The 27,310-nt window shown below is 40.7% G+C and overlaps 1 protein-coding gene across 1 annotated transcript in view; it reads right to left on the bottom strand.

The window, feature by feature from the left end:
• MNAT1 (MNAT1 component of CDK activating kinase) overlaps window positions 1-27,310 on the bottom strand; it is a 317,645-nt gene that overhangs the window by 115,786 nt on the left and 174,549 nt on the right. The window contains exons 4-5 of the mRNA XM_029597428.1: window positions 19,535-19,638; window positions 6,527-6,667 (exon numbers count right to left, since the gene is read on the bottom strand). Coding sequence (XP_029453288.1) covers window positions 6,527-6,667; window positions 19,535-19,638 — 245 coding nt within the window. The remainder of the gene's footprint in view (window positions 1-6,526; window positions 6,668-19,534; window positions 19,639-27,310) is intronic.

Raw genomic sequence — 27,310 nt, forward strand, 5'->3', positions numbered from 1 at the left:
GGGGGTGGGGGGGGGGGAGTGTGGGACTCAGCTGAGCCTGATGTTCATGTTCAGACTGCCAACCTGTTCTTGCCTTTAATATGAGAGGCAGGGAAGAGCTGGAGAGCGATGGCAGTCTGTCCCTGCACCCAGAAGCAGCAGCAGCAGTGTGCAGCATTGTGGGACCTGTAGTGAAGCTGCTACCAGGACATTTCGGCCCAGAGGTTTAGGGCAGTAGAGAATGTCTCACTCGTGACTGCAGGTGACCAGGGAGGAGCCAGGAGCAATGCTGCTGCAGAACGGGTATCGTTTCTCCTGCAAAGACCGTGACTCCGTGGACCAGCAAAAACACTGCCAGGGGACCACTGGTTGAGAAATACTGCTCTGACCCCATCCTGGGTCTCCAGAAAGACCCCAGTGCTGGATGACAAGCCTCAGCAGAAGCCCAACAACTAACAGAAGCCTCTAAATACAAAAAAAAAAGTAACCTTTAATATAAACAAGACACATTCAGCTCCATAAATATTGCCCTTCAGTTAGCTAAAAGTTAACATTGTATTCTATAGCCTTCAAAAACTGCACATAATTTTATGGCACAGGTTTCTCCAAAGATAGAAACATAGGAACATAGAAATGACGGCAGAAGAAGACCAAACGGCCCATCCAGTCTGCCCAGCAAGCTTCACACATTTTTTCTCTCATACTTATCTGTTTCTCTTAGCTCTTGGTTCTATTTACCTTCCACCCCCACCATTGAAATATCTAGCTTGATTAGTTAGGGGTAGTAACCGCCGCAATAAGCAAGCTACACCCATGCTTATTTGTTTTACCCAGACTATGTTATACAGTCCTTATTGGTTGTTTTTCTTCTCCCCTGCTGTTGAAGCAGGGAGCTATGCTGGAAATGCGTGATGTATCAGTCTTCTCCCATGCCGTTGAAGCAGAGAGCCAAGCTGGATATGCATCGAAAGTGAAGTATCAGACACATTTGGTTTGGGGTAGTAACCGCCGTAACAAGCCAGCTACTCCCCGCTTTGTGAGTGCGAACCCTTTTTTCTTCTCCCCTGTCGTTGAAGCAGAGAACTATGCTGTATATGCATTGAAGGTGAAGTATCAGGCTTATTTGGTTTGGGGTAGTAACCGCCGTAACAAGCCAGCTACTCCCCTCTTTGTGAGTGTAAATCCATTTTTCCACATTTCCTCTTGCTGTTGAAGCTTAGAGCGATGTTGGAGTCACAGTAAGCATGTGTATGTTTATTGAATAAGGGTATTGTCTCCAGGCAGTAGCTGTCATTCTGGTGAGTCACCCACTCTTCATTGGCGGCCTCTTGACTTTATGGATCCACGGTGTTTATCCCACGCCCCTTTGAAGTCCTTCACAGTTCTGGTCTTCACCACATCCTCCGGAAGGGCATTCCAGGCGTCCACCACCCTCTCCGTGAAGAAATACTTCCTTTAATTGGTTCTGAATCTTCCTCCCTGGAGCTTCAAATCTTGACCCCTGGTTCTGCTGATTTTTTTCCTACGGAACAGGTTTGTCGTTGTCTTTAGCTTTGTCGTTGTCTCATTAGCTTTGTTATTTCTTTATTATATATTCAATTATTACTTCCCCTGATTTGAGATTAAATATTTATAAGGATATTTAAGGTAAACTGTCATCCCAAACCACAAAACCTCTTGTCAAAAGCTCCTGGAACTCTCCATTTGGCCTGGGTAGTTCTACTCACATTGAAGAATGCTTTAATCTTTTGACTGCTCAGCACAATATAACTTTTGTACAAAAATAATTAGTCTCAATCAGTGTCAAATACATAATATACTCTCTCAGCACAACTGTCAATTTTATTTTCTGGTCATTCTTAAGATGTCAAGCCACAAGCAGGTAATACATTTGAGTAGTAAGTGCAGAGCCGTCTCTACCCTATAGCCAAATATGGCCTAGACCAGAGGCACCATGACACTGCTGCTTTGTAGCCTGGAGGAGAGGGACTGGATTAGGGAGCAGAGTTGTTCTTTCCTTCTCTGCTCTGCTCCGCTCCAGTCTTTGGTCTCACCCATACCCTAGCCAACCTCTCCCCAGAGGAGAGGGACTGCAGCAGGAATCAGAGGGTTGTTCTCTTCCGAGTAAGATTTCTTGCATAAACCTTGTGAGTCTCTGACTAGGGAATGGGAGAATGCTAAGGACATCGCTGGAGGGGGAACAGAGTGTGCGTGAGTGTGAGAGTGAGAGAGTGTGAGAGAATGGAGACAATAGAGTGTGGATATGGAGTGGAAGAGAAAGTGGATGTATACACCTCCCAATCTATATCAATCTCAGGGCAACCACAACTCAAAGGCTCCCAGGTTAGACATTTGCATAGAAGTGCCTGGGTTGAGAACGGGATTGTTGTTTAAAAACTATGTGCTGGTAACATAATTGAGTCTGGTAGGGTCATCAGAAGTAGGATAAGCGCTGATCCCATTCAGAAAAAGCAAACAAAATAGACTGGTTTAGAAAACTAACTTCCTGTGACGAAGTGTATAGCTGAAAAGATATGTTGGACTCGTGGCAAACAGAAATCTAGTGAGGGACTAAGCAATTAAAAGTGGGCAAGTAGGTCAGCCAGGTATGTGAGGAGAGCAGCTTGTTCTGCAAAGGGCTTTAGCTAACAAGAGCCCCAAGCCTTGCAGTAAAGTTGTTGCTGTTCGAGTTCCTGAGTGTTAAGTGCTGTTTGGCAGGTTTGCTACAATCTGTTTTCAGCAAGGTTTTGTGGTATATCACCAGGCACACCGTAATGGAGTGAGTTAGCTTTGCTATTAAAATTGTATAATTCAATAGAAGCAAAAAAGGTACAACATCATGCCTTAAAGGCACACATTCGGCTGCAGGACCGGACGTGAGTTGCCTAGAAGGGCCGGGTCATCAAGCCTACCTCTCGAGGCCCCGATTCAGGTGGGAGGAGCCTTAGCGTCATAAAATCGGCGCAGCTGCGGTGCTAAGACGCTGCAGGACCGGACGTAAGCTGCCTGGAAGGGCTGGGACATCAAGCCTACCTCTCGAGGCCCCGATTCAGGTGGGAGGAGCCTTAGCGCCATAAAATCGGCGCAGCTGCGACACGCCACCGCTGCCAGCGCGCTGCTTGGTCCGGCTTAGTCCGGAGTAGGACGGAGTGACGGGTGGAGTTCTGCATACCGGATCTGTAGCCACAGAGGTATTTATTTATTCACAGAAGATAGACTATATATGACAATTTTGCTGGATTGAAAATATTTTTTCAATAGATAATATGTTGCCTAAAAGAAAGGGCAAAGTTAGGGTGTATCCTACTACGTCCCTTCCGTCTCCTATCCAACAGGAGATTGTCAAATATATGTCAGCGTCTGCGCTAAATGTACCAGTAGCCAAGGAACCTGCTGAGCCAGTTCAATTGGGAGAAAGATCTGGTTCTATAGAGAAGGCCTCGCTGAGTCCCAATCTGGATTTACCACCTTTGCAGAGGGCAAACGAGTCGATATCTGGGAATATAGTGACAGAACTACCCTCAGCAGCTGAGGCCCCCCTGGAAAGTTTGAGTGGGGAGCCTTCAGCTGTAACAGGTTTAAGATCAAGCTGGAGTGAAGAAAGGATGACATCCCGTGTGGTTGCTACTGGAGAGGAAAATCAGACAGCTGAGGGTGAAGTCCTAGAGACTTTAGTTCGACCTGCAGTGGTTACACTGAATCGTGTGGGACTTGATGGTTGTGATGTCTTCGAATATTAAAAGTTTAGAGAGAAAGATGGATTTCATTGCAGGGAAAACCCAGCAGGATTTAGAGAAGATTCAGGATGAGGTTAAAAAGTCTGAGAATAGAATTAAAGTCCTGGAGGAAACAAGAGTAAAAAATATGGAATTTCAGGCTGTGGTAGCCAAGGACAGAGAAGCACTCTCTAGGTGTATAGAAATTTTTGAAAATAACACCAAACGGTTAAACCTCCGACTGCTCAATTTTCCAAGAGTAGCCGGTGAGGTACCGATGGAATCATTGAAAAAATTTCAATTGCCATGTATTAGTTATTGTTATTTTTTGCCTAAGAAAAACGCAAACTTGAATGTCTCAGAGCTTCCTTTTCAAGGTGACTTAACTAATTTCTTAGAAAGTTCTAATAATTTGATAATAGATCGGGGAATATTGTTAGTTTCATTTATAAATTTCCTGGACCTTAATAAGGTCATGAAAAGATATTTTTCCAAATACCCCATCTCTTTTCACAAAGATGTAGTAAAAATATTTCCTTCGCTACACAGCAGAGGAGAAAACAGTTTTTGATATATCGCCAGGATGTGATTACTCTGGGTTATGCTTTTGTTTTAAGATTTCCATGTAAGTGTATAATTAAGAAAGAACAAGATGTTTTCATATTTGTTTACCAGATCAATTAAAATTTTTTGTTGAACAGAGGAGATTAACTACCTCGTCCCTCCTCGCTAGTGAGTAATGAGAGAAATAGAATAGCACAGTCCGTGAAATTTCTAAATTAATAAGCTAGTTGCCAATATTGAAGCTCCCAACTGTTTTAAATACCTCTGTTTCAGTTGACATAAGTACCTGTTACACTTGGTTAAGTTATAAGAAACATGTTAATTGTTCAATATTACTTTGTGAATATTATTTATTTATTTATTTTTAGATTTTTATATACCAGTGTTCCTGTATTAAAATACAGATCACATCGGTTTACATTGAAACATAAAAATTATGCCAAGAGGCGGTACATATAACAAGGTTATAGAACTTGGAAAACATGGAAAACAGATTCGAATAATAACACTGATAAAGTTGTAAAGTCTCTGAGATAGGTTTATCAAACTAATTTTGTATTTTTGTTTCTGTTTTAAATAATGAAAAATCAATAAAGCTATTAATGAAAAAAAAAAGGCACACATTCCCTTTTCAACACCTACTGCTTCACAAGGTACAGATTACTAATTAATTGGGTAGAGATTAAGCATCACATATGGGTGTCGTCCGTTGGATATTCTCCGTGTAACGGTTGTGCAGGTTGTAAATTATCTTCATCTCTCTGCTCCTTTGTACATCCTGTTTCTGGTAAGACTTTGTTTTTAAGGTCTTTTACAACATGTGATATGGTTTTGGTAGTATATATTATTCGTTGAACTTACAATCTATTATATGTAGGTAAAACAATTAGAAAGATCAAACACGTATTATGGAACATTGCAGTAGGATTCAGAACTCTGTTGCTAATGCTCCACTCGTGGATCATTGGCAACAAGGTCAACATTCTGTTGACGATCTTTGTTTTTCTGTAGTCCAACGTTTAGTCAATAGACTTGGTGGGGATATAAATAAGATGTTATTGAGAGCTGAGCAACGTTAGATCTTTAATTTAAAGACCATGACTCTGGGAGGTCTAAATGATAGGATTGATTGGACATCTTATTTTTGATTCTGGGTTTCCTCGACTTTGATTGGCTCTCTTATGATATATATTCCGATTGCGTGATGTGTGTCATCTGATCCATTTATGAATATGGCGACTTTGTTTTATTTCTGTCTGTGAACCATGTGTTTAGATTATACAGATTTTTTTCAAAAATGTTATTTTGATTTTTATTTTTTTTTGAGAGACTAATTACACTTGAGACACGTGATGGACACTGTGTTAACTTGATATATATTTGTATGAATGAGAAGCATGTTTTGTATATCTTGAGGAAGTTTGCTTTTCATTCATTTTTGTATTCTTGTTTTCTGTATTGTGATTTTTGTTGTATTAATTGAAAAGTTTTTTTGAACTCTCTGCAGAGATTGAGATGATTTGTTATATGCAATCTGATTAAGAACACTGAGGGATCGTTTGAATTATTTGGAAGCTAATCAGCGTGTCTTCTCAGATACAGTTGTACTCTATGATTTAATTTTGAAATATAGAATTGTATCCACCCGGTTTCTACATTAGGAATTTTGTGTTTTGTTTTTTTATTATAGTGAGTGGGTACACTAATACTGTTTAAAAAATTGCAATTTTTTTTGTATTTTGAGATCAATTTTTTTTTTATATATGTACTATTTGATATATCATTTTATGTATTGGATTTGTGTGTGATATATAATCTTTTTACTTATTGGCTTTTTTTTTGCTATACATAGGGGTGGCCAACTGCGGTCCTCGAGATTCACAAGCAGACCAGGTTTTCAGGATATCCCCAATGAATATGCATTTGAGAGATTTGCATGTAATCCTGCCATTGTATGCAAATCTCTCACTTGCATATTTATTGTGGATATCTTGACATCCTGACCTGTTTCTCAAGTACCAGAGTTGCCCACCTTGCTATAGTACCATCTGTCAGAGCAATCTAGACAGCCACCATCTTAGCCACTATTTTTGTTACTTCTGACAATAATTATCCAATCTTCTTCCTTCCTAATCTCACTCTCCCCTTTGCCAAACTAGCAATTTGCATTATTGCCAATGAAACAATAAAGCCTAAGAGCTGGAACATCAATTTTTCCTCTTAAACAGGCCTAAGCATTGGGACTACTGGTGTATTTGACAACCTACCAGCTGATCCAGAAGGGCTTGTTTATTCTTCCTTTTCAGCATCTGCTGCAGATGTTCCTCTTTCTGTATCACCAGCCTTCTTTGCTCATTTTCCTGTCGTTCCACTTCTAAAGATTCTTCTAACTGCTCCTGCTCCCGTGTCTAAAATGAAAACTTTTTCAATTAATCTATAATCGCAGCAGGACAAGAAGGGCAACTGCCCTGGGTGCCAAAACTCAGGGGTTTTTACTTCAGTCTGCGATTCCAGGAGCACACATGAACAAAAGGGAAAGGGGACACCATAAGCAACTCTTGCTCAGGGACTAATTCTGTCTAGCGACTGCCCTGAATAGCAGTAAATTGATAAGCGACATGCATCATAAACTACCCACAATATTTATTAGTGTCAAACAAATTTCTCACTTGGCAACATACACATGCATACAATTCCTTTCTGTACACCTTATATCACATCACATCTGCTCAAGATGGAATAGTCAGCGCTCTGTTTTCCTGTAATATCAATTTCAAAAGTTTATGCTTTTAATAATATTTTAATTTGTGCTCAAACAGGTAACCGGCAACAGAGGAAAAGCGAAATGCAAAAACAGTATACATGCATATTTAATTTTTTATGCTAGTTTTGATTTCCAAATTTGTAGATACGCTGAGCATTCTCTCCATGCACTATAGGGTTTGGTGTCCAAGAGAATCAGCAACTGAGTTACAGTCTTGTTAACAACAACTGCATATAAGTAATACTGCTGGTACCATATCTCACACCATTAACAGTTATTTTTCCAAATTCTTTAGTATCTATCAGTGAAAGGGAGAAACATTACTAGTGGGACTGCAATGCTGCGGTTATAGCCTTCCAGATCTACTGATGTGTGTATTCCTACTGTTTTTTTCCTGAAACCACAAGTGGCCATTACAAAACCAGAGTGGCTCTCTTCAACTTACTCCTCAATCCCAAAATATCTAAGTAAGTGTACTACAGTTGGACAACTTGCTAATAACAGACAAGAAATCTGAAAGTCTTACATTAACTTTAGAACAATATAGACTGCAAACAATGCTACTCCAACCTGTGGCAACATAATCTTTACAGTAAATACCACCAGCAGCAAAAAGGAAGTACTTAAAAAACAATGTATGTACTTGCGGTGACCATCTGTATCAGTTTAGTCACTCTTGCCACTGCTAGTTCATGCCTGGTACCCTGGCTAATGGAGCTAAATAAATAAATAGACTGAGCATGCGCTTGGTATGGAACCCGAAGTAACTGACTGGGTTAGAAACTGGCTGAGTGGGAGGCGACAAAGGGTAATGGTAAATAGGCGTTTTCTCTGAGGAGGGGGTTGTTACTAGCGGTGTGCCTCAGGGATCGGTCCTGGGACCAGTTCTTTTCAACATTTTCATGAGCAACACAACAGAAGGACTGTCGGGAAAGGTTTTGTCTTTTTACTGATGATACAAAAACCTGCAACAGGGTAGACAGCCAGGAAGTATGGAAAACATGAGAAGGGAATCCAGTGAAGCTCAAGGAATGGTCTAGATACTGGCAGCTAAGATTTAATGCTAAAAAAAAAAGCGCAAAGTAATGCATTTGGGCTGCAAAAACAAAAAACAAAAAACAAGGGTGAAGTACAGTATTGAAGGTGAAATTCTTCAAAGTTCAAAACAGGAGTGGGATCTTGGGGGTGATTGTATCAGATGATCTTAAGGTGGCCAAATAAGTGGATAAAGCAACAGCAAAAGCCAGAATGATACTTGGCTGCATAAGGAGAGGAATGGTCAGCAGAAAATGCCTCTATATACATCCCTGCTGAGTCTTCATTTGGAATATTGTGTACAATTCTGGAGACAGCACCTTCAAAAGTATATTTATTTATTTATTTTATTTAACACTTTTTTATACCGACCTTCATAGTAATAACCATATCGGATCGGTTTACATAGAACAAGGGTATAACTGAAGCAATAAATAAAATAGTAATTAACAAGAGAGGTGAATAAGGCAAAGTTACATTTAACAAGGAGTAAAAAACTTGGGAAGCTTAAAGCTGGAAGAAAGAAAGGCAGGAGGAATTATAACATAATACAAAAGGAATTTAGGTTAGAGCATAATGTGCTTTAACCTGTGATTGTCCTTCGTTCAAAAGGATAGTGGACCTCTATCCTCTATGTCCAGGAGAGATAAAATATGATTAGTGATTGTCTGGAGGGTCATCGAATGCTTGGTGAAATAGCCATGTCTTGAGTTTTTTTCTGAACGTAATTAGACAAGGTTCTAATCGGAGGCTTGAAGGAATGTTGTTCCATATAGCTGGTCCTGCTATTGAAAAAGCTCAGTCTTTTGTCGAGGAAAGGCGTGAGGCTTTGGTAGGGGGGAAATTCAACGTGCCTTTGTGAATATCTCTAATTGGTCTGTTGGAAGAGTGTAATTTGAAGGGGATTTCAAGGTCGAGTTGGAGTTGATGATGGATAGATTTGTGTATTAGGGTGATTGATTTGTAGAGGAATCTAAAATTTACTGGTAACCAATGTAGTTTTCTGAGGATGGGTGAAATGTGATCTCCACGGCTGGTATTGGTTAGTAATCTCGCTGCCGCATTTTGTATCATCTGCAGTGGTTTGGTGGTCGATTTGGGGAGGCCGAGGAGAAGGGCACTGCAGTAGTCTATCTTGGCAAATAGTAGCACTTGGAGGACTGTCCTAAAGTCTTGGAAAAAAAGAAGTGGTTTGAGTCGTTTCAGAACCTGGAGTCTATATAAGCAGTCTTTGGATGTGGTGTTGACCATTTTCTTTAGGTTTAGTCTATTATCCAGCAGATATAAACTGGATGGAGTCTGTGAAGAAGGTGGCTATTAAAATGATCAGTGGTCTTTGTTCTAAACACACATGGGGCTAGGCTCAAAGATCTAAACATGTGCATCCTAGAGGGAAGACAAGATAGGGGAGATATGATAGACATTTAAATATTTCAAAGCTTTCCAAGCACAGGTGGCTAGCCTCTTTCAATGGGGTAATGAGATGAGGGTAAAGGGGGTAGACTCTGGAGTAACTTTAGGAAATATTTCTTTACAGAGATGGTCGTGGATGCATGCAATGGAGATGGAGGAGTCAAAAATTCAAGAAAGCATGGGAAAAATGCAGGGGGATTTCTGATGGAGAGATAGGAATTGTAAGAGCTAGAATAAACCAGACAGATGGGTAGACTAGATGGGTCAATATGGTCTTTTTCTGCCTTCATATTTCTATATTTTGGCCTTTTAACTCCTGTAGCTCAAAGCAGAAGGGGCTAAATCATGTTTGTATGTTAGGATTAAGATAGATATTCTTGTATTTCTGCTCATGCCAACACCTTTACATGTATCAGTACTAATAATCTACACTGCAATATTGCAGCACACTCCCACCTCTAACTTTACACACACACACACACACACATACACAAGTTGAAAAATTTAAAGTTAGCCATATAATAGATTGCTTTCTTGGTGATCTTCTTCTGCATTTCTGTATTGCAAGCTTTGTAATCTCTCTCGATTTTTCCAAATTTTGATATTGCTAGTCTGTATTAAGTAGCTATGTTTGTTAATTTAAAAAAAGGCTGGTGTCTACAAGAGCTGTAATAATTGTGATGCTTATGTCCCAAGGCCTGACTTTTGGAGACTTAAGAGATGTCCAAAATGTGCTTTCACCTGTCTACAATGAAAAAGTAGTTGACACATCTGAAAGAGGAATTGCTCAAGTTTCAGAAAACCTCCCCTCCCTGGCAGTATCCACAATATCTCCCCCAGCTCATTAAGATACCCATAAATAAATGGTTTACAGTAGGTTCTGGTAGAACAAGTATGTAATATTATTGTAAATTGCCTAGTTCAAACACTGTTATTGTATAGGTGGTATATAAAAAATTAAATAAATAAATGTGAAAACACAACACCCAATTTCCCTAATTGTGTAGCATCTGGAATATCCAACCCCTACGCCCACAGAGAAGTCTGACATCCAGGATTCAGAAACCTAGGAATAAATGGATTACAATGGGCTCTGGCAGAATAAGGCCTGCGATGAAGAGACACCCACTCTCCCCACCGTTACTCTTGCATAATACCTTCCCTGCATTGGATAACGAAGAAGCTCCAGGAATAGAAAATGAGGTGATATCTGAAAGAGATGTAATCACCCTGTGTACCCAGAAAACCTTAAACATTATCAAAGGCCATAAAAGGAAGCTTCCTCTGCTGGGAGACTCTGTCATCATAGGAACCAATTTGGGTAATAAGTTTGATGGGGACACAACAGTTAAATGCCTTCCAGGATCCTCAGCTAGTAAAAATGACAATCAGATGGTCAACTCAATTACAGAAGAAAGTAGATTTCAGCATCAATGTTATCATCCATCTGGGGAACAACGACCTTGCTAGATAAGGTATCCTTGCAGTACAGAAAGATTTCCAAAACCCAGGGACGAAGATTAGACACATGGTAAAGACCACTGCCTTTTCAGAAGTATTACCTGTTTATGGAAAGAGGAAAGAAAGGCTCTGCCATATAAATAACTTCAATGTTTGGCTCAAAGCATGGTGTAAATCAAGAGGTTTTTGATTACATTGGTGGATGGAGCAATATATGGAACAGTAAAAGGTTATATTGTAAGGATGGTCTACATTTAACCTTGGCCGGAAAGAGGATGCTAAGTGAGAAATTCAAAGCATATACTATGAGGCATTTAAACTAGAAGGCAGGGGTGGCAGGAGATGGCCAATGAAATTGACGTCACCCCCTAGCAAGACAGGAATTAGGAGAAGAAAACAACAAGGTCAATCCAGCTCAAAAGAGCAGAAAAGATGACTAAGAGCAGCAATCCTAGGGAGACTAGCTAGAAAGTTATGACCACAAATGCTTGTTGTCTGGGCAATAAAATCCCAAACCTGAAGGCCTTAATGGTGGAAACGGACTTGGACATAGTTGCTGTTACAGAGAACTGGGTCACAGAGTCTCATGATTGGGATGCAGCCATATTGGGCTATAACTTGTTAAGGAAGGAAAGATGACAGAAAAGGGGGAGGAGTAGTTCTTTATGTCAAAAACAATATCCAAGCAACTGAACTGCAAAGAATGTGGGGTAGAGAAGAAGCATTATGGGCTGTACTAAAAAAAGATGATGGTGCATCCATTTTTACTGGAGTGGTTTACAGGCCTCTAACTCAAACGGAAGAACTAGACAAAGATCTGATTGAAGACATCCAAAAGGTGGGAAAGGAGAAACAATTGTTGATTGTTTATTTATTTATTTAACAGTTTTATATACCGAGGTTCCGGTAACAGAGTTACTAATCACTTCGGTTTACATTTCAACAATTACAATGACAGTATAAAGTATAATGTCTTACAATGAACAGGGTGAATGAAACTTGGATAATATCTTACAATGAACGGGGAGAATACAATTTATATACAAAGAACTTGGAAGAACAATGTGTATAGTCGCTGGGACTGACTTGGCAGGGCCTAAAGCCAACTGTCATGACATTCACTGGGAGAGTGAACTACTACGGATGGTTTATTAGTGCTGGATGAAACTTGTAGATATGTCAAGGGCAGGGTGTACCCTTGGGATCTGTACCAGGATAATTGAGTTAGGAAAATGTTTGGTTGAACAACCAGGTCTTAAGTCTTTTTTTTTAAAGGTGGGTGTTGATTGTTCAAGCCTGAGGTCTGGTGGGAGTGAGTTCCAATGTTTAGGGCCAGCGGTGGAAAGAGCTCTTCTACTTAGTGTTGTTTTGACAGGATGGGCCTGTAGAGTGCCTCTCTGAGCTAGTCTCATCGGTCGGGAGGTAGTGTGTGGCTGCAATGGGATCATGAGATCAATCGGGGTGGTGTTGTGGATGATTGATAGGGCTTTGTAGAGGATTCTATATTTGATTGGGAGCCAGTGAAGGTTCTTTAAAATGGGTGTTATGTGGTCCCTTTTGTTGGACTTTGTTAGAATCCTTGCTGTGGCGTTTTGTAATATTTGTAACGGTTTCAAAGTGTTGGCAGGTAGCCCGAGCAGCAAAGAGTTGCAATAATCTATTTTTGAGAAAATGATTACTTGTAATACAGATCTGAAATCTTGGAAGTGTAGGAGGGGTCTTAGCCTCTTTAAGACTTGGAGTTTAAGGAAGCATTCTTTAACGGAGTTATTGATGAAACTTCTGTAGTTCAGTTGATTATCCATGATGACCCCAAGATTTCTGACCTGGGGGGATAAGGCTGGAAGAGCTACGGTGTGTGAGTTAGATAACGAGTAGTTGCCGTCTGGAGTGATGAGAAGGAACTCTGTCTTGTTGGAGTTGAGTATCAGGTTGAGATTTGCTAGAAGGTTGTTTGGAGATTGTTGGAGATTTTAATCTGCTGGACGTAGACTGGAGAATCCCTTCTGTGGAATCTACCAGAAGTAGAGAGATAATGGATGCCCTTCAAGGGGCTTTGTTCAAACAAATGGTAATGAAACCTAGGAGGGAGGCAGTTATACTCGACCTAGTGCTCTCTAACGGGGATAATGTCTCTAAAGTCCGGGTGAGTGCCCACATGAGCACTAGTGATCAAACAGTATGGTTTGATTTTGCAAATAGGATACACAGAGGCCACACAATAACCTGTGTTTTGAATTACAAAAATATGGACTTTGTCGAATTGGGGACCTACCTGGAGGTAGAACTAGAATACTGGGAGAAAATGAGAGAGGTGGAACAGTGGGCCAAACTAAAAGGAGCAATTACAAAGGCAACTAGTCTATATGTTGGAAAAGTAAACAAAAGTAAAAAATAAGAAACCTATCTGGTTCTCAAAGGACGTGGCAGATAAAATAAAGGCAAAAAAAGCAGCATACAAGAAATATAAAGGATCCCAAAAAGAGGAACACAGGGAAGAAAATCTGGTGAAATTGAAGGAGATGAAGAAAGAAAGCAAGAAAGCAAAAAGTCAGGTGGAAGAAAGGATTGCCAAAAAGGTAAAGCAAGGTGACAAAACATTTCTCAGATATATCAGAGAAAGGTCCAAAGTGGTATAGTGAAATTGAAAGGTGACAAAGATCAATGTGTGGAGAGAGACAAAGAAATGGCTGAAATTAAACAAATACTTCAGTTCGGTGTTCACTAAAGAAGACCCTGGAAAAAAGGACTCTAACTAGTTGGCAAGACTGTGGATGGGGGTGGAGTAGACAATACTCTGTTTATCGAAGAGAATGTATGGAAAGAGCTAGGAAAACTGAAAGTGGACAAGGCCATGGGGCCAGATGAGATACACCCCAGGATACTGAGAAAGCTCAGATGTTCTGGCAGGTCCACTGAAGGACTAATAAATCCCTGGTAACAGGAGTGGAGCCGCAAGATTGGAGAAGAGTGGTGACGGTCCCGCTTCACAAGAGTGGGAGCAGAAAGGAGGCTGGAAACTACAAGCTGGTTAGCTTTACCTCGGTGGTGGTAAAATTAATGGAGACTCTGTTGAAGAAAAGGATAGTGAACTATCTACAATCCAGTGAGTTGCTCGGCCTGAGGCAGAATGGATTCACCAGGGAAAGGTCCTGTCAGACAAATCTGATTGATTTTTTTGGTTGGGTGATTAGACTGGATGTGATTTACTTGGATTTTAGTAAAGCTTTTGATATGGTTCTACATAGACTTGTGAACAAAATGAGAAGCTTGGGAGTGGGTGCCAAGGTAGTATCGTGGATTGCAAACTGGTTGACTGACAGTAAACAGCATATAATGGTAAATGGAACCTACTCTGAAGAAAGAACAGTGTTAAGTGGAGTGCCACATGGATCAGTTTTGGGACTGGTTCTGTTCAAAATCTTTGTGATTTTGAACAGAACAGACTTGGCGGAAGGAATAGAAGGTAAAGTTTGTCTATTTGCGGATGATACTAAGATCTGCAGCAGAGTAGAAATGCCTGAAGGAATAGAGAGAATGAAAGTGGTTTAAGAAAGCTTGAAGAGTGGTTGAAGATTTGGCAGCTGGGATTCACTGCCAAGAAGTGCAGAGTCATGCATCTGGAGTGTAGCAATCCAAAAGAGCTTTATGTGATGGGCGGTGAACGACTAACGTGCATGGACTGGGAGAGGGACCTTGGTGTGATAGTGTCTGATGATCTGAAGGTGGTGAAGCAATGTGACAAGGCGATAGCTAAAGCCAGAAGAATGCTGGGCTGCAGAGACAGAGAGGAATAACCAGTAAGGAAACAAAAAAAAAAAAGAAGAGGTGATAATGCCCTTGTACAGATCCTTGGTGAGGCTTCATCTGGAGTACTGCATTCAGAACTGGTGCCCATTTTATGACAAATTTAAAACCTGTATCTGCAATGTCTTTTTAAATAGCTTCCTATGTTCTCTGGCATTTTCATCCCTGCACACCACACATTCATTTAAACTGTCTAGGACTATATAATTAAAACATATAAATTGTACTTGCTAATTAATTATTTGAATTAATGCTGTGATATGCATACCAAAATAAACTGCATGAATTCTTTGGAACAGCTGGATTGATACCTAACTTTATTCTTTTATAAATGATACAATAACATTCAAATTTCAAGAAGCATATTGAAGACACACTTCATGATAACAGCTCTAAGGAAGTGCAATCATAAAAAAAAAAGCACAGAGAGGGTGCAGTCCTGAGGAGATTCTAATCTAGTGATAACCTCACACACCTCAAGTGCCTTATTGCTATCAAAAATGTTCACATAGTAAGATCAAAACCAAGACAGAATTTTGAACCATGCACTAAGCAATCTGAGCTGCCAAATGATGCTACTGAACATTCTTAATGTTGACTTGTCATTTGTTGGTACCCCAAGAGATATGCAAATGAAGACTGTAAGGAAGCAAGCCCCTAATATAAGCATACGTACTGTGAAAAATAATGGCCTGGATACTACATTTTAAATATTTTTCTTAGAGGAAGAGAAAAGGAGAAAACCCTATGATTGCTGCCTTCTGTTTAGTAGTTTTATCTTGGGCATTATTGAATTGCTCATGGCACTAAAAGATTTCTGGTTTTCCAACTCAGAGAAAACAAAAACTAAATGTAATTATAGCATGGTTAAATCTGCCTTTTCATATATGCTCCTGATATTAGCCAGGATGAAATTAAATTCCTCTCTCATTTGAAATTTGCAGCAATCCTCTGATGAGGTAAGCCTGTGTTAAGTTACCACACTAACAGCTTTTGCGGGCATCTTCTAAGGCCAAGTGAGTCTTTGTAGATTTCTGAAATACAACTCATCTGATTGCCAAGATCATGCTACATAATTTGCACATAAAAAATGGAACAAGTCAATCAACACTGCCAGCTGAACACCTATTTTAAGACTGAAAGCAGTACAAAATCCTGAATGAACAATAAACACCAACCCCCAAACCTAGAAAGGGAGACTCAAATGGAATATTTGGAGCTGTACTAAACCAAAATGAAAATCCAAAGTGCAATTCATATATTCAAAATTAATGTTTTCAAAATAGTAATCACATATCTGCTAAGTACCTTAAGTATTAAAATTACAGCTACCCCTGAATGACGACTTCTTGTTACAAACTTAGTACGTCTTAGTACCCACTTACCTTTGAACATATACGGCGTTGGTTTGTGCGGCGCCGGGTCCGATGTAGACTGCCTCGGCATCTGTTCAAGGGCCTCTGGCGCTGGTCCCGGCCCCAACGGCGCTGGTCATTTCGGCTCCAGTCTCTTTGGCGCCGAGTGCGCTCTCCTCGGCGCCGGCTCCGACGTGCTATGCGCCGTTTCCTGCATCATGGGCGCTGTGTACTGTATTCTCGGTGACTGAGTCTATGTTTTCAGCGACGGCTCCGGCCTTTTTAGGCCTGTCAAGTGGTGCCGCTTCGATACTACATGTTTCAAGTGGGCCTTCAATTCCGCCCGGGAATGTGCCCTGGAATCACGGTGCACTCATATCTGATGAGAAGATCGTTGGCCCCGTGTTTCATCGTGGTATGACCCAGAGCCCTAGGTTTTTCCCTGCGTATTGGCCTTACCTCCGGTCCTGGAGGTATGCTGGTCACACGACGAAGATCTTCTTTTTTGGGGTGGCGTCCGCGCCACCTGCCCCGGTGAAGAATGAGTAGTCAACGGCCTATTGGTGAGCTTGAGCTCCAGCATCCTATAGGCCCTGTGATGCCGGGCTCTCGGAGACATTCGTAGACAAAAATCACAATCTGACTGATTGTGCTCTGGTCCCAGGCAGCGGTAGCATCGATCATGTCCATCGGTGAAGGACATGATCTTACTGCAGGGACACAGTTTGAAGCCGGACGGCTTCTTGGACATGGTTCACAAAATCAAAAATTTTTTAGGAGAATGAAGCTCCACGTGTGCTCCCGCACGTGGAAAAAACAGACTGAGGATAATCTGTTACTTTCCTGCGCGGGAACATAGGCGCAGCCGCAGAGACTGAAAAATCTACACTCTTGCTACTTAAGCTCCGCCTCCCGGGCCCTGATTGGCAGTTCCAATGACAGCATGGCTAATTCAGCCCTGCTATCGACGGGAAAACAGAGCTGCTGAGATCCCTTTATTCATTTATTTATGTATTTATTTGATTTATATTCCACCTGTCAACAGATTATATTCAGGTACTGTAGAGGCATTTCCCTATTCCCAGAGGGCTTGATTTACTAAGCTCTTTTCCCCATAGACCCAGAATTGGAGCAAAGCCTTAGTAAATCAGGCACCAAGTTTGTACCTTTGATAAACACTTGATAGTGGCGACAGCCCCTTGATAAGAAACTGGTAACACAACACCGAATCAATTCCTGGTGTTAATGGCAATAGTTAAACTTGTACTACGGTATATGTTGAGAATACAAAGAAGGTGTAACGGGGAGTTTATATTGCCAGCCACATTCCACCGCACACACTTCTGCCATTCCTTTTCAACAAGGAAAGTTTTCACTTTAACATCTGGATTTATGGTTGGCTCCTGTTTGTGATTCGACAACCTTTTGACCCAGTATAAGTTTTAACCATGGACTTTAACAAGTAAATGACTGTGCACTTAAAAGGAATGTTTATACATGTGGGATTTTAATGGAGTCACACAGGAGCAGTTTACAATGAGTGATGTTTTAATGGGTGATGTTACTGGAACGCAAGGCAGATAAGTGCGACGATATTGAAAAAAAATACTCTTTTTGAACAGTACCTTGAAAATCACTTCAGTATGAAGATTACCAATTTCACTTTCACTCTGAATACTTTTGCAATTTCAGGAAAAACTACAAGTGAAAGAGGCACAAAGCAAAGTCTGCTGGAATATACTACGGCAAACTGATCTGCAACGCATTTTCACTGCTTTGTGAAAAAGAAATTGGGGGGAAAAGTAAGTTTAAGAACAAAGGAGAGCACATTTAACCTGGAAGTCAAAGAATATCCTCAGAGGCCTGCTTTTATAGGACCAGCTAAATATTTTGGCCAGGCTGATCCATGCCATGTGTAAAGTACTTCCAGCAAATTTTCCATTTATAACCATGTCTGTAACAAAACAGTGTTTCATTTCAACCCACAAGTTTTACCTTCTTTCAGCTTACTGTCATTACTCATTTAATTTCTGTATGGACACGGTCTTGCGTTCCCATTTGCTAACCCCCACCGGGAACCTCATCAAGTCTACGTCTGGAATGCTTTTTTTTTTTTTTTGTCTATTGGATGAGAAAGAAATTATTGTCCTAGTGTAGGAATGACCCCAGCTCCCCTTGGCTAGAGCCCAAACACACTGCCAGTATATACGCACTTGCAATGAAGCCTGCAACTGCTCTCCAGCTATCTTTTACCACTCACTCTCAGACTTATTTGCAAGCTACAAATGGATTAACACCTTAAAAGTTTTTTCTGAGCTTAAATAATTTATTTTTTTATGATTCTCTCTTTTTTGGTCAAAGTATTTTCTTCCTATGACTACCCTGGAAACCTATGTAGCCAGCTTCAAGTATAGTCTTGCCTGAAGCTTTACAAACAAAAGATGCAAATATACATTTTGGTTTTCTTTTTCATAAGTTGCTGTGGCTGAACCAAGGCTCTGCACGCTTAGAAGCAACACTTATAAAATGCGCTGTCAGCAACACAAAAAAAAACAATGTAAAAGGAATGGCAGAAAAGAAAGGGAATGTGGCTTTAAAGAAGAGGGTCTTAGGAGGGTGTAGTCTAGAAGAGAGTTAGGACTCCACCCAGCTGGGGGCGAAAGGAAGGTGTAGGCAAGCCTGCCAGGGAAGCAGAGAGTGCTGCAAACAAGAAAATGGAAAACAGGAAGTGATGTAATTGTAGCCAAAAGGGTGCTGGGTAATGTAGTTTTAAAGGGACAGGAACCATGGAAACATATGTAGCCAGTTACAGTGTAGTTTAAGAAGAAAGAAAAGTCCCTTGGAAAGGCTAGGAAAATACAGCCAAGGAATGGAGAAGGAAGGAGTTGCCTGTGGAGCCTGCATGGGACAGGTGTCTGCCAGGAAGGAAGAACAGCCAAAGGAGCAGGGGGCCAGTCAGAGGGAGACCATGATAAGCCTAGAGCTTGCAGGGGGCACAGTCCTGCAAGAAGTCTTTGGAGCCTGGGCTTAAGAGCTGGCTTAGAGAGTGATAGGTTTCAGCTTTAAAGGGAGTTTTGGGTTATTGCATAGAGTTTTATGTATGCTTACATATATGTACTGTTATTGTCTCAAGGAAGGAACTGTATTAGTGCGAAGTTAACAGACCTAGAAAAAAAATAAGACACTTGTTTCTGCAAGTTTTTCTGGTCACTTGATTGTTTTGGTCTGTCTGGCAATATTCCAGGACAGGGTGTAGCTAGTATCATTTCCCAGCCGTTCAGTTTGATTTTGTGGCTGAAAAAATGGCTGATTTTTACTTTATAAGTGACAATATTTACACTCATCTCTACCAATAATTTATACTGGAGGACAAAAATCAGAAATTGCTTCTGGAAATGCAAAAAACTTATAAAACAGAAAGGTAGAATTTACCAACTTACCAATTTTAGTTTATTTTTTTGAATGACATCTTTGTTATCCTTCTGGTATAGCTCCATTTTCTTTTTGGTGTTTTCCATATCCACATTATTAGTCAAGTTAAAAACTGAATAAAAGTTTGGGAAAAAAAAAAAAAAACCAGCTATTAGAACGTGACATTAACATATGGACAGTGGTCTTGATCACGCTCCTTCCCAAATTAAATAGGGAAGCAGCACCCCAGGGATTCACAATTGACTTAGGGCCTAATTTGCTAAACGTTTTTCCCCATAGGCACAGAATTGGAGAAACGCCCTAGTAAATCAGGTCCTCAACTGGATCTAGACCCAGAATTCATTTGTAAAAGCAGCCCCTTGCACTTGCAGGTCATTAAATAATGGCTACAGGTACAATCACAGTTAATAACGGTGCATCCTTCCAAAGAGATGCTTCACAAAGAGCAGAGAAATAGACATACCAGAAACATAAACACATTACTGCACTCTGGGTCTGTTACCACTTGTCCATTGGTTAAGCTTATTTTATGTTGTTTTTAATCATGTTTTTATTAATCTTTGTTTTACTTTGTATGTTTCACTGTGAGCCACCCCAGGTAGGGGCGGTATACAAATACATAACCATGCAGAAGAAAATGGCACCCAGTATGTCCTGTGCAATACTTCTGAAGTGCACCCTGCAAGTACAAATACAAAAAAGCGTATGGAACATACATGAACAAAAGAGGTCCAACGCAGGAGATAAAATCTGTAACATTGTTCTGCTCATTTATTTATTTATTTATTTCAAATTTTTATATACCGGCATTCGAGACAGCAGTCACATCATGCTGGTTCACATAAAACAGGGGTGCGTAGTAAACATAAACTATAACAATGGTGCGGAAAAAGGCAGTTACATATAACAGGGTGAAAAGAACTTGGCGGAGAAGGAAGAGAAAGGACAGGTTATTAATTCACACAAGTAAACGATAGAAGATATGGTTCACCATGGTATATGTGGAGATAAGGGGTGGCGTGGAGGTGATAGTTTAATTGGCGTCCGGGAATGCTTGTATGAATATCCAGGTGTTTAGTCTTTTTTTGAAAGTTGAGATGCATGGTTCTATTCTGAGATTTGGGGGGATGGAGTTCCATAACGGTGGAATGGCTGTAGAGAACGCCCGGTCTCTTAGTGTGCTGTGTCTGGTAGATTTGGACGGTGGTACCTGTAGCGATCCCTTGTATGCATCTCTTGTCGGTCTTGACGAATTATGTAGTCGGAGCGGGATCTGTAGGTCAATGGGAGCCAGTAGGTGGATGTTTTTGTATGTAGTAAGAATGGCCTTGTATATTATTCTAAACTGATGTGCTTACTTACTTTTACTTTTTTTTTTTTTTTTTTTTTTTTAATAGAAAAATAGAAATGACAGCAGAAAAGGATGGAGGGGAAAAAGGCTAAAATAAAGAAGATTCTTCAATAACAGACCTTCATTTGAAATGCTTAAGTTACCAAAATGAGAGCCATTGTTATTTCCAGCATTTCCCTGGGATATGCCAGGATCTAGAAACCAAATCAGAAACCAAATAATGGGCAGAAATGTAACTGGCTAGAAACAGAGAAGTCTACCCTTTTTTTTTTTTTTTAAATTAAACCTCTACCAGAGGCAAAACTGTTTCTCCAAACCCATCATCGTGCTTGAGGCTCTAACTTTTGGAGTAGTCATTATTTCTGTTTGAAGCTAAGAAACCGTGGCACGAGAACAGCATGCTGCGGTACAGGCACCTGCTTCCTCAGATTTAAAACTTCCTAAGTGAGGACCCAACAGGCATACTGCTGGTTAAATCTTCTCCATTTAACCTAAGCCAGCGTTTGAATATAAAAAGTCTACTTTCTGGTTCCTTTAATATACTTTAACACGGCATCAGACTGATAAGAGAGTCATTTATTCCTTTCTGGTTATTCCAGATTGCAAAACTAGCCCTCACTTTCCCCACGCTGCTTTTGTGGTCCAGCTTGCCTCCTGATAGTAACAGCACAGAAACTTCCATATGCTGAACAGCAGATGTATGTAGATGGAGAAACAATGGGCTTAGCAGAGGCACATATAAAAGCTAAAATCTTACAAGCAAAAAAAAAAAAAAAAAAGGGGGGGCCTTTCTTGGGGCTTGAACACCAAGCGAGAAGACCTACACACCCCGCAGGTTACAGCTATGAAAGACGACAGATCAATAACCTAATAGGTATGGAATTTAAACCTTTAGTTTCAAAGTGGAGTCTGTTTCCATTTCTATTTCCTCTTTGACCAAAAAGAGGTGTTTACTTACAGCACTACTTACAATTAAAACTACTTAAAAAAATTACTAAAGCAAAACAGATGGTTATATGGTAAAGGTTTAAAAGAAGCATGGGATCCCTTGATAGAAGGGGGCCTTGAGCCCTTAGGGCAAAGAAACAGAAGCTGATTTGTGTGTGACAATCATTTGCCTCCTTATTCATCTGCTACTGGCTGCTTTAAAGGTTACCCTGGTCCTTTGACAGCTGTCGAAATATGACAAAAAGTCATTGTATCTTCAGTTCTGTCCATATAAATAAAACAGCAGTCTCCAAGCCCCTCTGCTTTTACAATAAAGTAGTACTTATGGTTCTTGAAGGATGGACTCAGAAAAGGGAAGGAAGTGTATTGGAACTGCTCAATAACAGAGAAAAAGCAGCGTGATGGCAGATAAAGACCATTATGGCTTCTCTAGTCTGCCCATCCACACTAACTGCTCAACTCTACAGAAATCAACTTTAAGAAGGCCTCAGCCAATCAGTAACCAGTGGGTTTTGTCTGGCTCAGACTGCATTTTTCTCCTCCCATTCTGATTCACCAGCTCCATCTTCCATCTTAAAATCAATGCTCCAGCACAGGACTGAGAAGCCACTCCGGGCCCATCCTCTCCCACTGCTCGCCTTCCATTTAAAAAAAAAAAAAAAAACAAGCACAAAACCTCAAACCATGGCTGTCACTTGATTTCTAACTGTTGCTCTCTTCCCAAAACAATTCATGCCCCCTTTCCTCCTATCAGCATTACACAAACAATACAAAGAAGTGGCAGCACTTACAGTGGCTCCGGCCACGCCAACGCCACCTCCCTCTTAAGCATTCATGTACTGGCCATGGAAAAATTACTGCCCTGGCAGGAAAAGGGAAGGAGGAAAAGAGACTGGAAATCGAGGCCTGGAGAAGAATAACGGAGCCAGGAATGAGCCGAGGAGGGAATCAGAGTACGTGCATGGAGAGGAAACTATAAGCAAGTGTTCTGAGGAGACTATTCCTTCCTTTTGAACGCCACTAACATACAATTCATTTTAAAAATAATAAAAGAATCTAATTGTGAAATTTGCCTTTATATGCCCTTACCGTTACAGGGTGCTTTGAAAGGCCTGCGCAAAAAGGGCCACTGAAATTGCTTTCCCCCTGTTCCCCTCTGCAATGCAAGTAAAAGTACTCATGCTGCTATCAGCTTGGATGCTTTCACCCACGGCAAAAATAAATTTAAAAAAGGGCGGATTTAATCCGAGAGGACAAGTGCAGAGTGGGCTTTCATTTAGAAAGTCCTGTGCATACTTTCTGCGTATATGTTCAAAGGTAAGTGGGTACTAATTACCCGCTGTGCACTGCCAGCCTGATTTTCAAAGGGAAACCCCATTTCCTTTTGAAATGAACTTGCAGGCCCACAACTGCAATGAACTTGCAGGGCCTGCAACCCCCTTGGACACTCGAGAAGATGGAATATCAAATGCCCTTTCAACATAAGGAAAGTAACTATGGTAGCACCTCCTTTCCTACAGAGCTCACATCATAGAAAAACTAGAGCATCTGGGGCAATCAACACTGAAAGATAGGTAAATAGATCAGGTATGCTTACTATTTTATATTTCAAGCCAAATGAGCTGCATATGTCCAGGAATAGTTTTATCATCTCCATACAGCAGCAAATTTGTGGAGTTTTTACTTTATATTTAAAAAAAAAAAAAAAATTGTCCCCAAATGAAACAAATCCACAAAAAAAGGGCAAATAATGTTATAGTCTTAATCTAAAACATATCTGAATAAGTATCTACAAGTTATTTCCCTGGAGGAGAGGAGGAGCAGGGGTGATATGATACAGACTTTCAGATACCTGAAAGGTTTTAATGATCCATGGTCAACAACAAACCTTTTACGTTAGAAAAAAAAATAATCAGTAGAACTAGGGGCCACGATTTGAAGCTCCAAGGAGGAAGACTCAGAACCAATGTCAGGAAGTATTTCTTCACGGAGAGGGTGGTGGATGCCTGGAATGCCCTTCCGGAGGAAGTGATGAAAACAAAAACTATGAAGGATTTCAAAGGGGCATGGGATAAACACTGTGGATCCATAAAGGCTAGAGGATGGGAATGAAGAGTAGAGCCATGGGGGTGGATTACTGGAGTAGAGGCTACAACCTGGTGATTACTACCCTTACTCAATAAGCCTTCGCATGGTTAATGCAACTCCAACATTGCTCTCTGCTTCAAACGGCAAGGGGAAATATGGAAAAGAGGATTTGCATTCAGACAACCAACAAGGACTGAACTACACAGTCTGTAAATAAATAAGTGTGGGGGTAGCTTGCTTATTGCGGTGGTTACAACCCTAAACCAATCAAACCTGATACTTCACTTTGAATGCATATACAGCATTGCTCTCTGCTTCAACGGCAGGGGGAAATGTGGAAAACAGGATTTACATTCAGACAACCAACAAGGACTGGATCTGTGCAGTCTGGGTAAACAAGCATTGGGGTAGCTTACTTGATGCGGTGGTTACTACCTTTAACCATTAAACCTTATGCTCATCTTTGATGCAACTCCAACATTACTCTCTGCATCAATGACAGGGGATGGAAGGAAATTTTAATCAAACAGTTACCAACAAGGGCCCTGTATTTGGTGGTTGATGAAACAGATAAGTATGGGAAAATAAGTGTGGGAGCTTGCTGGGCAGACTGGATGGGCCGATTGGTCTTTTCCTGCCGTCATTTCTATGTTTCTATGTTAAGGTATCAGCAAGCCTTGTAGTATACCCCCATTTTGGGTTGGTTTTTTTTGTTTTTTTGCAGTGGGTCACCCAGTCAACCATCATTTACCTTCTATATATGGTTTGGGGTTTTTTGGTTTTTTTAGTGATATCTGCAGCTAAAATCCAAAATGAAAAACAAAAACTTTTCCAAATCATATAGAAAAATGCTGAAAAAGATGCATATAAATGTTAAGTAGATCATGATGTCACTACCACCTCAACCTAGTCACAAAATCTTCATTTTTATTGTGAACAGTGAATTGGAAATCACCTCCAGTCCAGTGTATCAGGCAATTCATACATTTTTAATAAAGATAAAAGGTACAAATAGATCGGACAATCCCCAAACCCAAGCCCAACATTGACCAATGATTTGTAACAATATTTCTTCAGGGGCAATAATTTTAAGTCACTTATCTGAAGCTCTCGAAAACCCTGTTTTTTGACTGGACTCACACCATGTCTCACTGCTTTTCAAAAGGGGAGCCTCAGGCAGGGGCACACTGCCAGGCGTGCTGATACCTTGTAGATCCTTATTCAGTCGTGTCTTAGGTTAAAACTTTGATGTTATTGTTCCCTGGTTTTTGGTGGAGTTTTTGCTTAAGCCCTATAAGACAGCATAAAAAGCACAGTGCCCTACGCTGCAGAGGAGTGCAGGGAAATAAATTCCCAGGTGCATTCTGCAAGTGCTTCCCTGGGAGCGTTACCACTTCCAGAGTCCACACTACTTTAAAAATAGCCTCCTAAATCGATCACTACTTTATCCTGCACATAGATAAGTTAAAACAAAGAAGAGACTGGCCACAGAAATATGGGGTGCTCAGCAGATATACGATCACAGATCATTATTTATAGAAAACATTCACAGAGTACCTGGATTTGGGCGCAGGCTTCGTGCAGCTTTCCCGTAAGTGGGTTTCAAGCACACACACTCAAATGCATTTTACATTCATTTGTGGGAAAGTTCAATCTGAACTATACCCTAATAATCAGCTTTCTAAAAATTTCAGTAAGGCAGAGAGCTTTAGCACTGAATTCTTTCAAAAGAGACATACCAACAAAAGAGCCCGGTAAATGGGAAATGCATTATCTAGTCATCATTGTTGCAAGCAAATGAAGCATAAACTGAAAACATCACCACAAATCACTAAAAGGAAAGCATGAGTGAGAGCTAGATTGGTTTTTATTTCCCTCATTATGAAAGACCAGATCGTTGACTCTGCCCCCATGCTAAAATACAAAATCTTATCTGCTAAAGTAAGATCATTTCCCTGCAATATATACATATTGGCAAATGTACATTTAAAGTGTTACCTCTGCCTCACGTTTTTAGTTGGCATGTCAGGTGGCTCAATGGCAGTGTGCAGGAGACCTGGGCTTCTGCTTCCTGGACCAGCCAGGCTTGCAAATCTGTCACGAACTTGTTCCAAGAACCTATTTCTGTTCATTATATGACGTCTTTTAAATGGGCAGACTCCCATGGCTCAAATCTGCCATCAGTCAGGCCCAAGTACACCATGCAGGAGATGTGTTTAGGCCTGTGAAAGATAGCTACTGCTACTGGTGGGCCCTGCCAGCCAACGAGTGGCTCTGAGAGTTCACCTTGGAGGAGGCACACACATGCCCCCCCCCCCCCCCCAGTCCATAGGTTAGTGAGAGACCTTGAGTCTCCAGACCCTCAATGACCAAATTTTGCCAGCATTGGTAATTAGGCTTTCATAATGGGTACTTTATGTGGGACTACCAAATAATTTACCGAGTGTTCAATTGATGCAGACCGCTGCCGCAGGACTCCTTACCAGCACTAGAATTAGACATAGTGTTACTCCACTAGCTCCCGATACTGTGGAGTTTAATTTAAGACCGTGGATGATTCACAAGCTTCCTTTTTCGGAAGAATCTTGTAGTTTTGAATAAGTTATTAATTCGGCAAAGCTCAGCCTATTTATTGAGATCATCTGGCCAAAAACCAATTGGTCATCCCAGCCCTACGCAAGTGCTAGCTTCAAGAGCTGAAGTCCAGAGCATTCTCTTAAGTTGGGCCTATTTATGGCACTCCTTACTGGCCGAGCTTAGGGAGGAAGTGGACTTGAAAAGTTTCAAAAAAAAAAAAAAAAAAAAAAAAGCTAAAACCATTTTTCTTCAGGCAGGCATATCAATAATATTTTAGAGCATTAATTTTAAATTTACATGTTTTAATGATTCAGATAATTGTATACATGTTTGTTTTATTATGCTGCTGTCTGTGATTGTTTTATGTTGTATTTTATGGGAATTATGAATGTTGACTTTGTAACCTACTCCAAACAATTTGCTGAATGTAGCAGAACATAAAAGGACAAAAAAAAAATAAATTTACTCTAGTTTCCAATGATATGCTGGTCATTTTTAAGGTACGCTTTGGTCACTGTGACTTTTTCCCGCTTCTTAATCAGGTACAAATCAATATACTGAGCTGCCTTAAGCAATAAATAAAACGTCAATGAAGCTCTTCTTCACAGGTTAGCACACTCACAAATCCTCAAGGTCATTAACTGGTCGATTTTATACATCTGAACCAAATGTTAAGACTTAGCTGTGCAGCACATAAACCACGGACCTGGGCAGGTCGGGGCCCTCAATGGCAGGGTGCAGGAGACCTGGGCTTCGGCTTCCTGGACCAGCCAGGCTGGCAAATTTTGTAGACACATTCTGTAGGAAAGGGCTTCTCAAC

The sequence above is a fragment of the Rhinatrema bivittatum genome, chromosome 4 (genome assembly GCF_901001135.1).
Source record: "Rhinatrema bivittatum chromosome 4, aRhiBiv1.1, whole genome shotgun sequence".
Lineage (NCBI taxonomy): Eukaryota > Metazoa > Chordata > Amphibia > Gymnophiona > Rhinatrematidae > Rhinatrema > Rhinatrema bivittatum.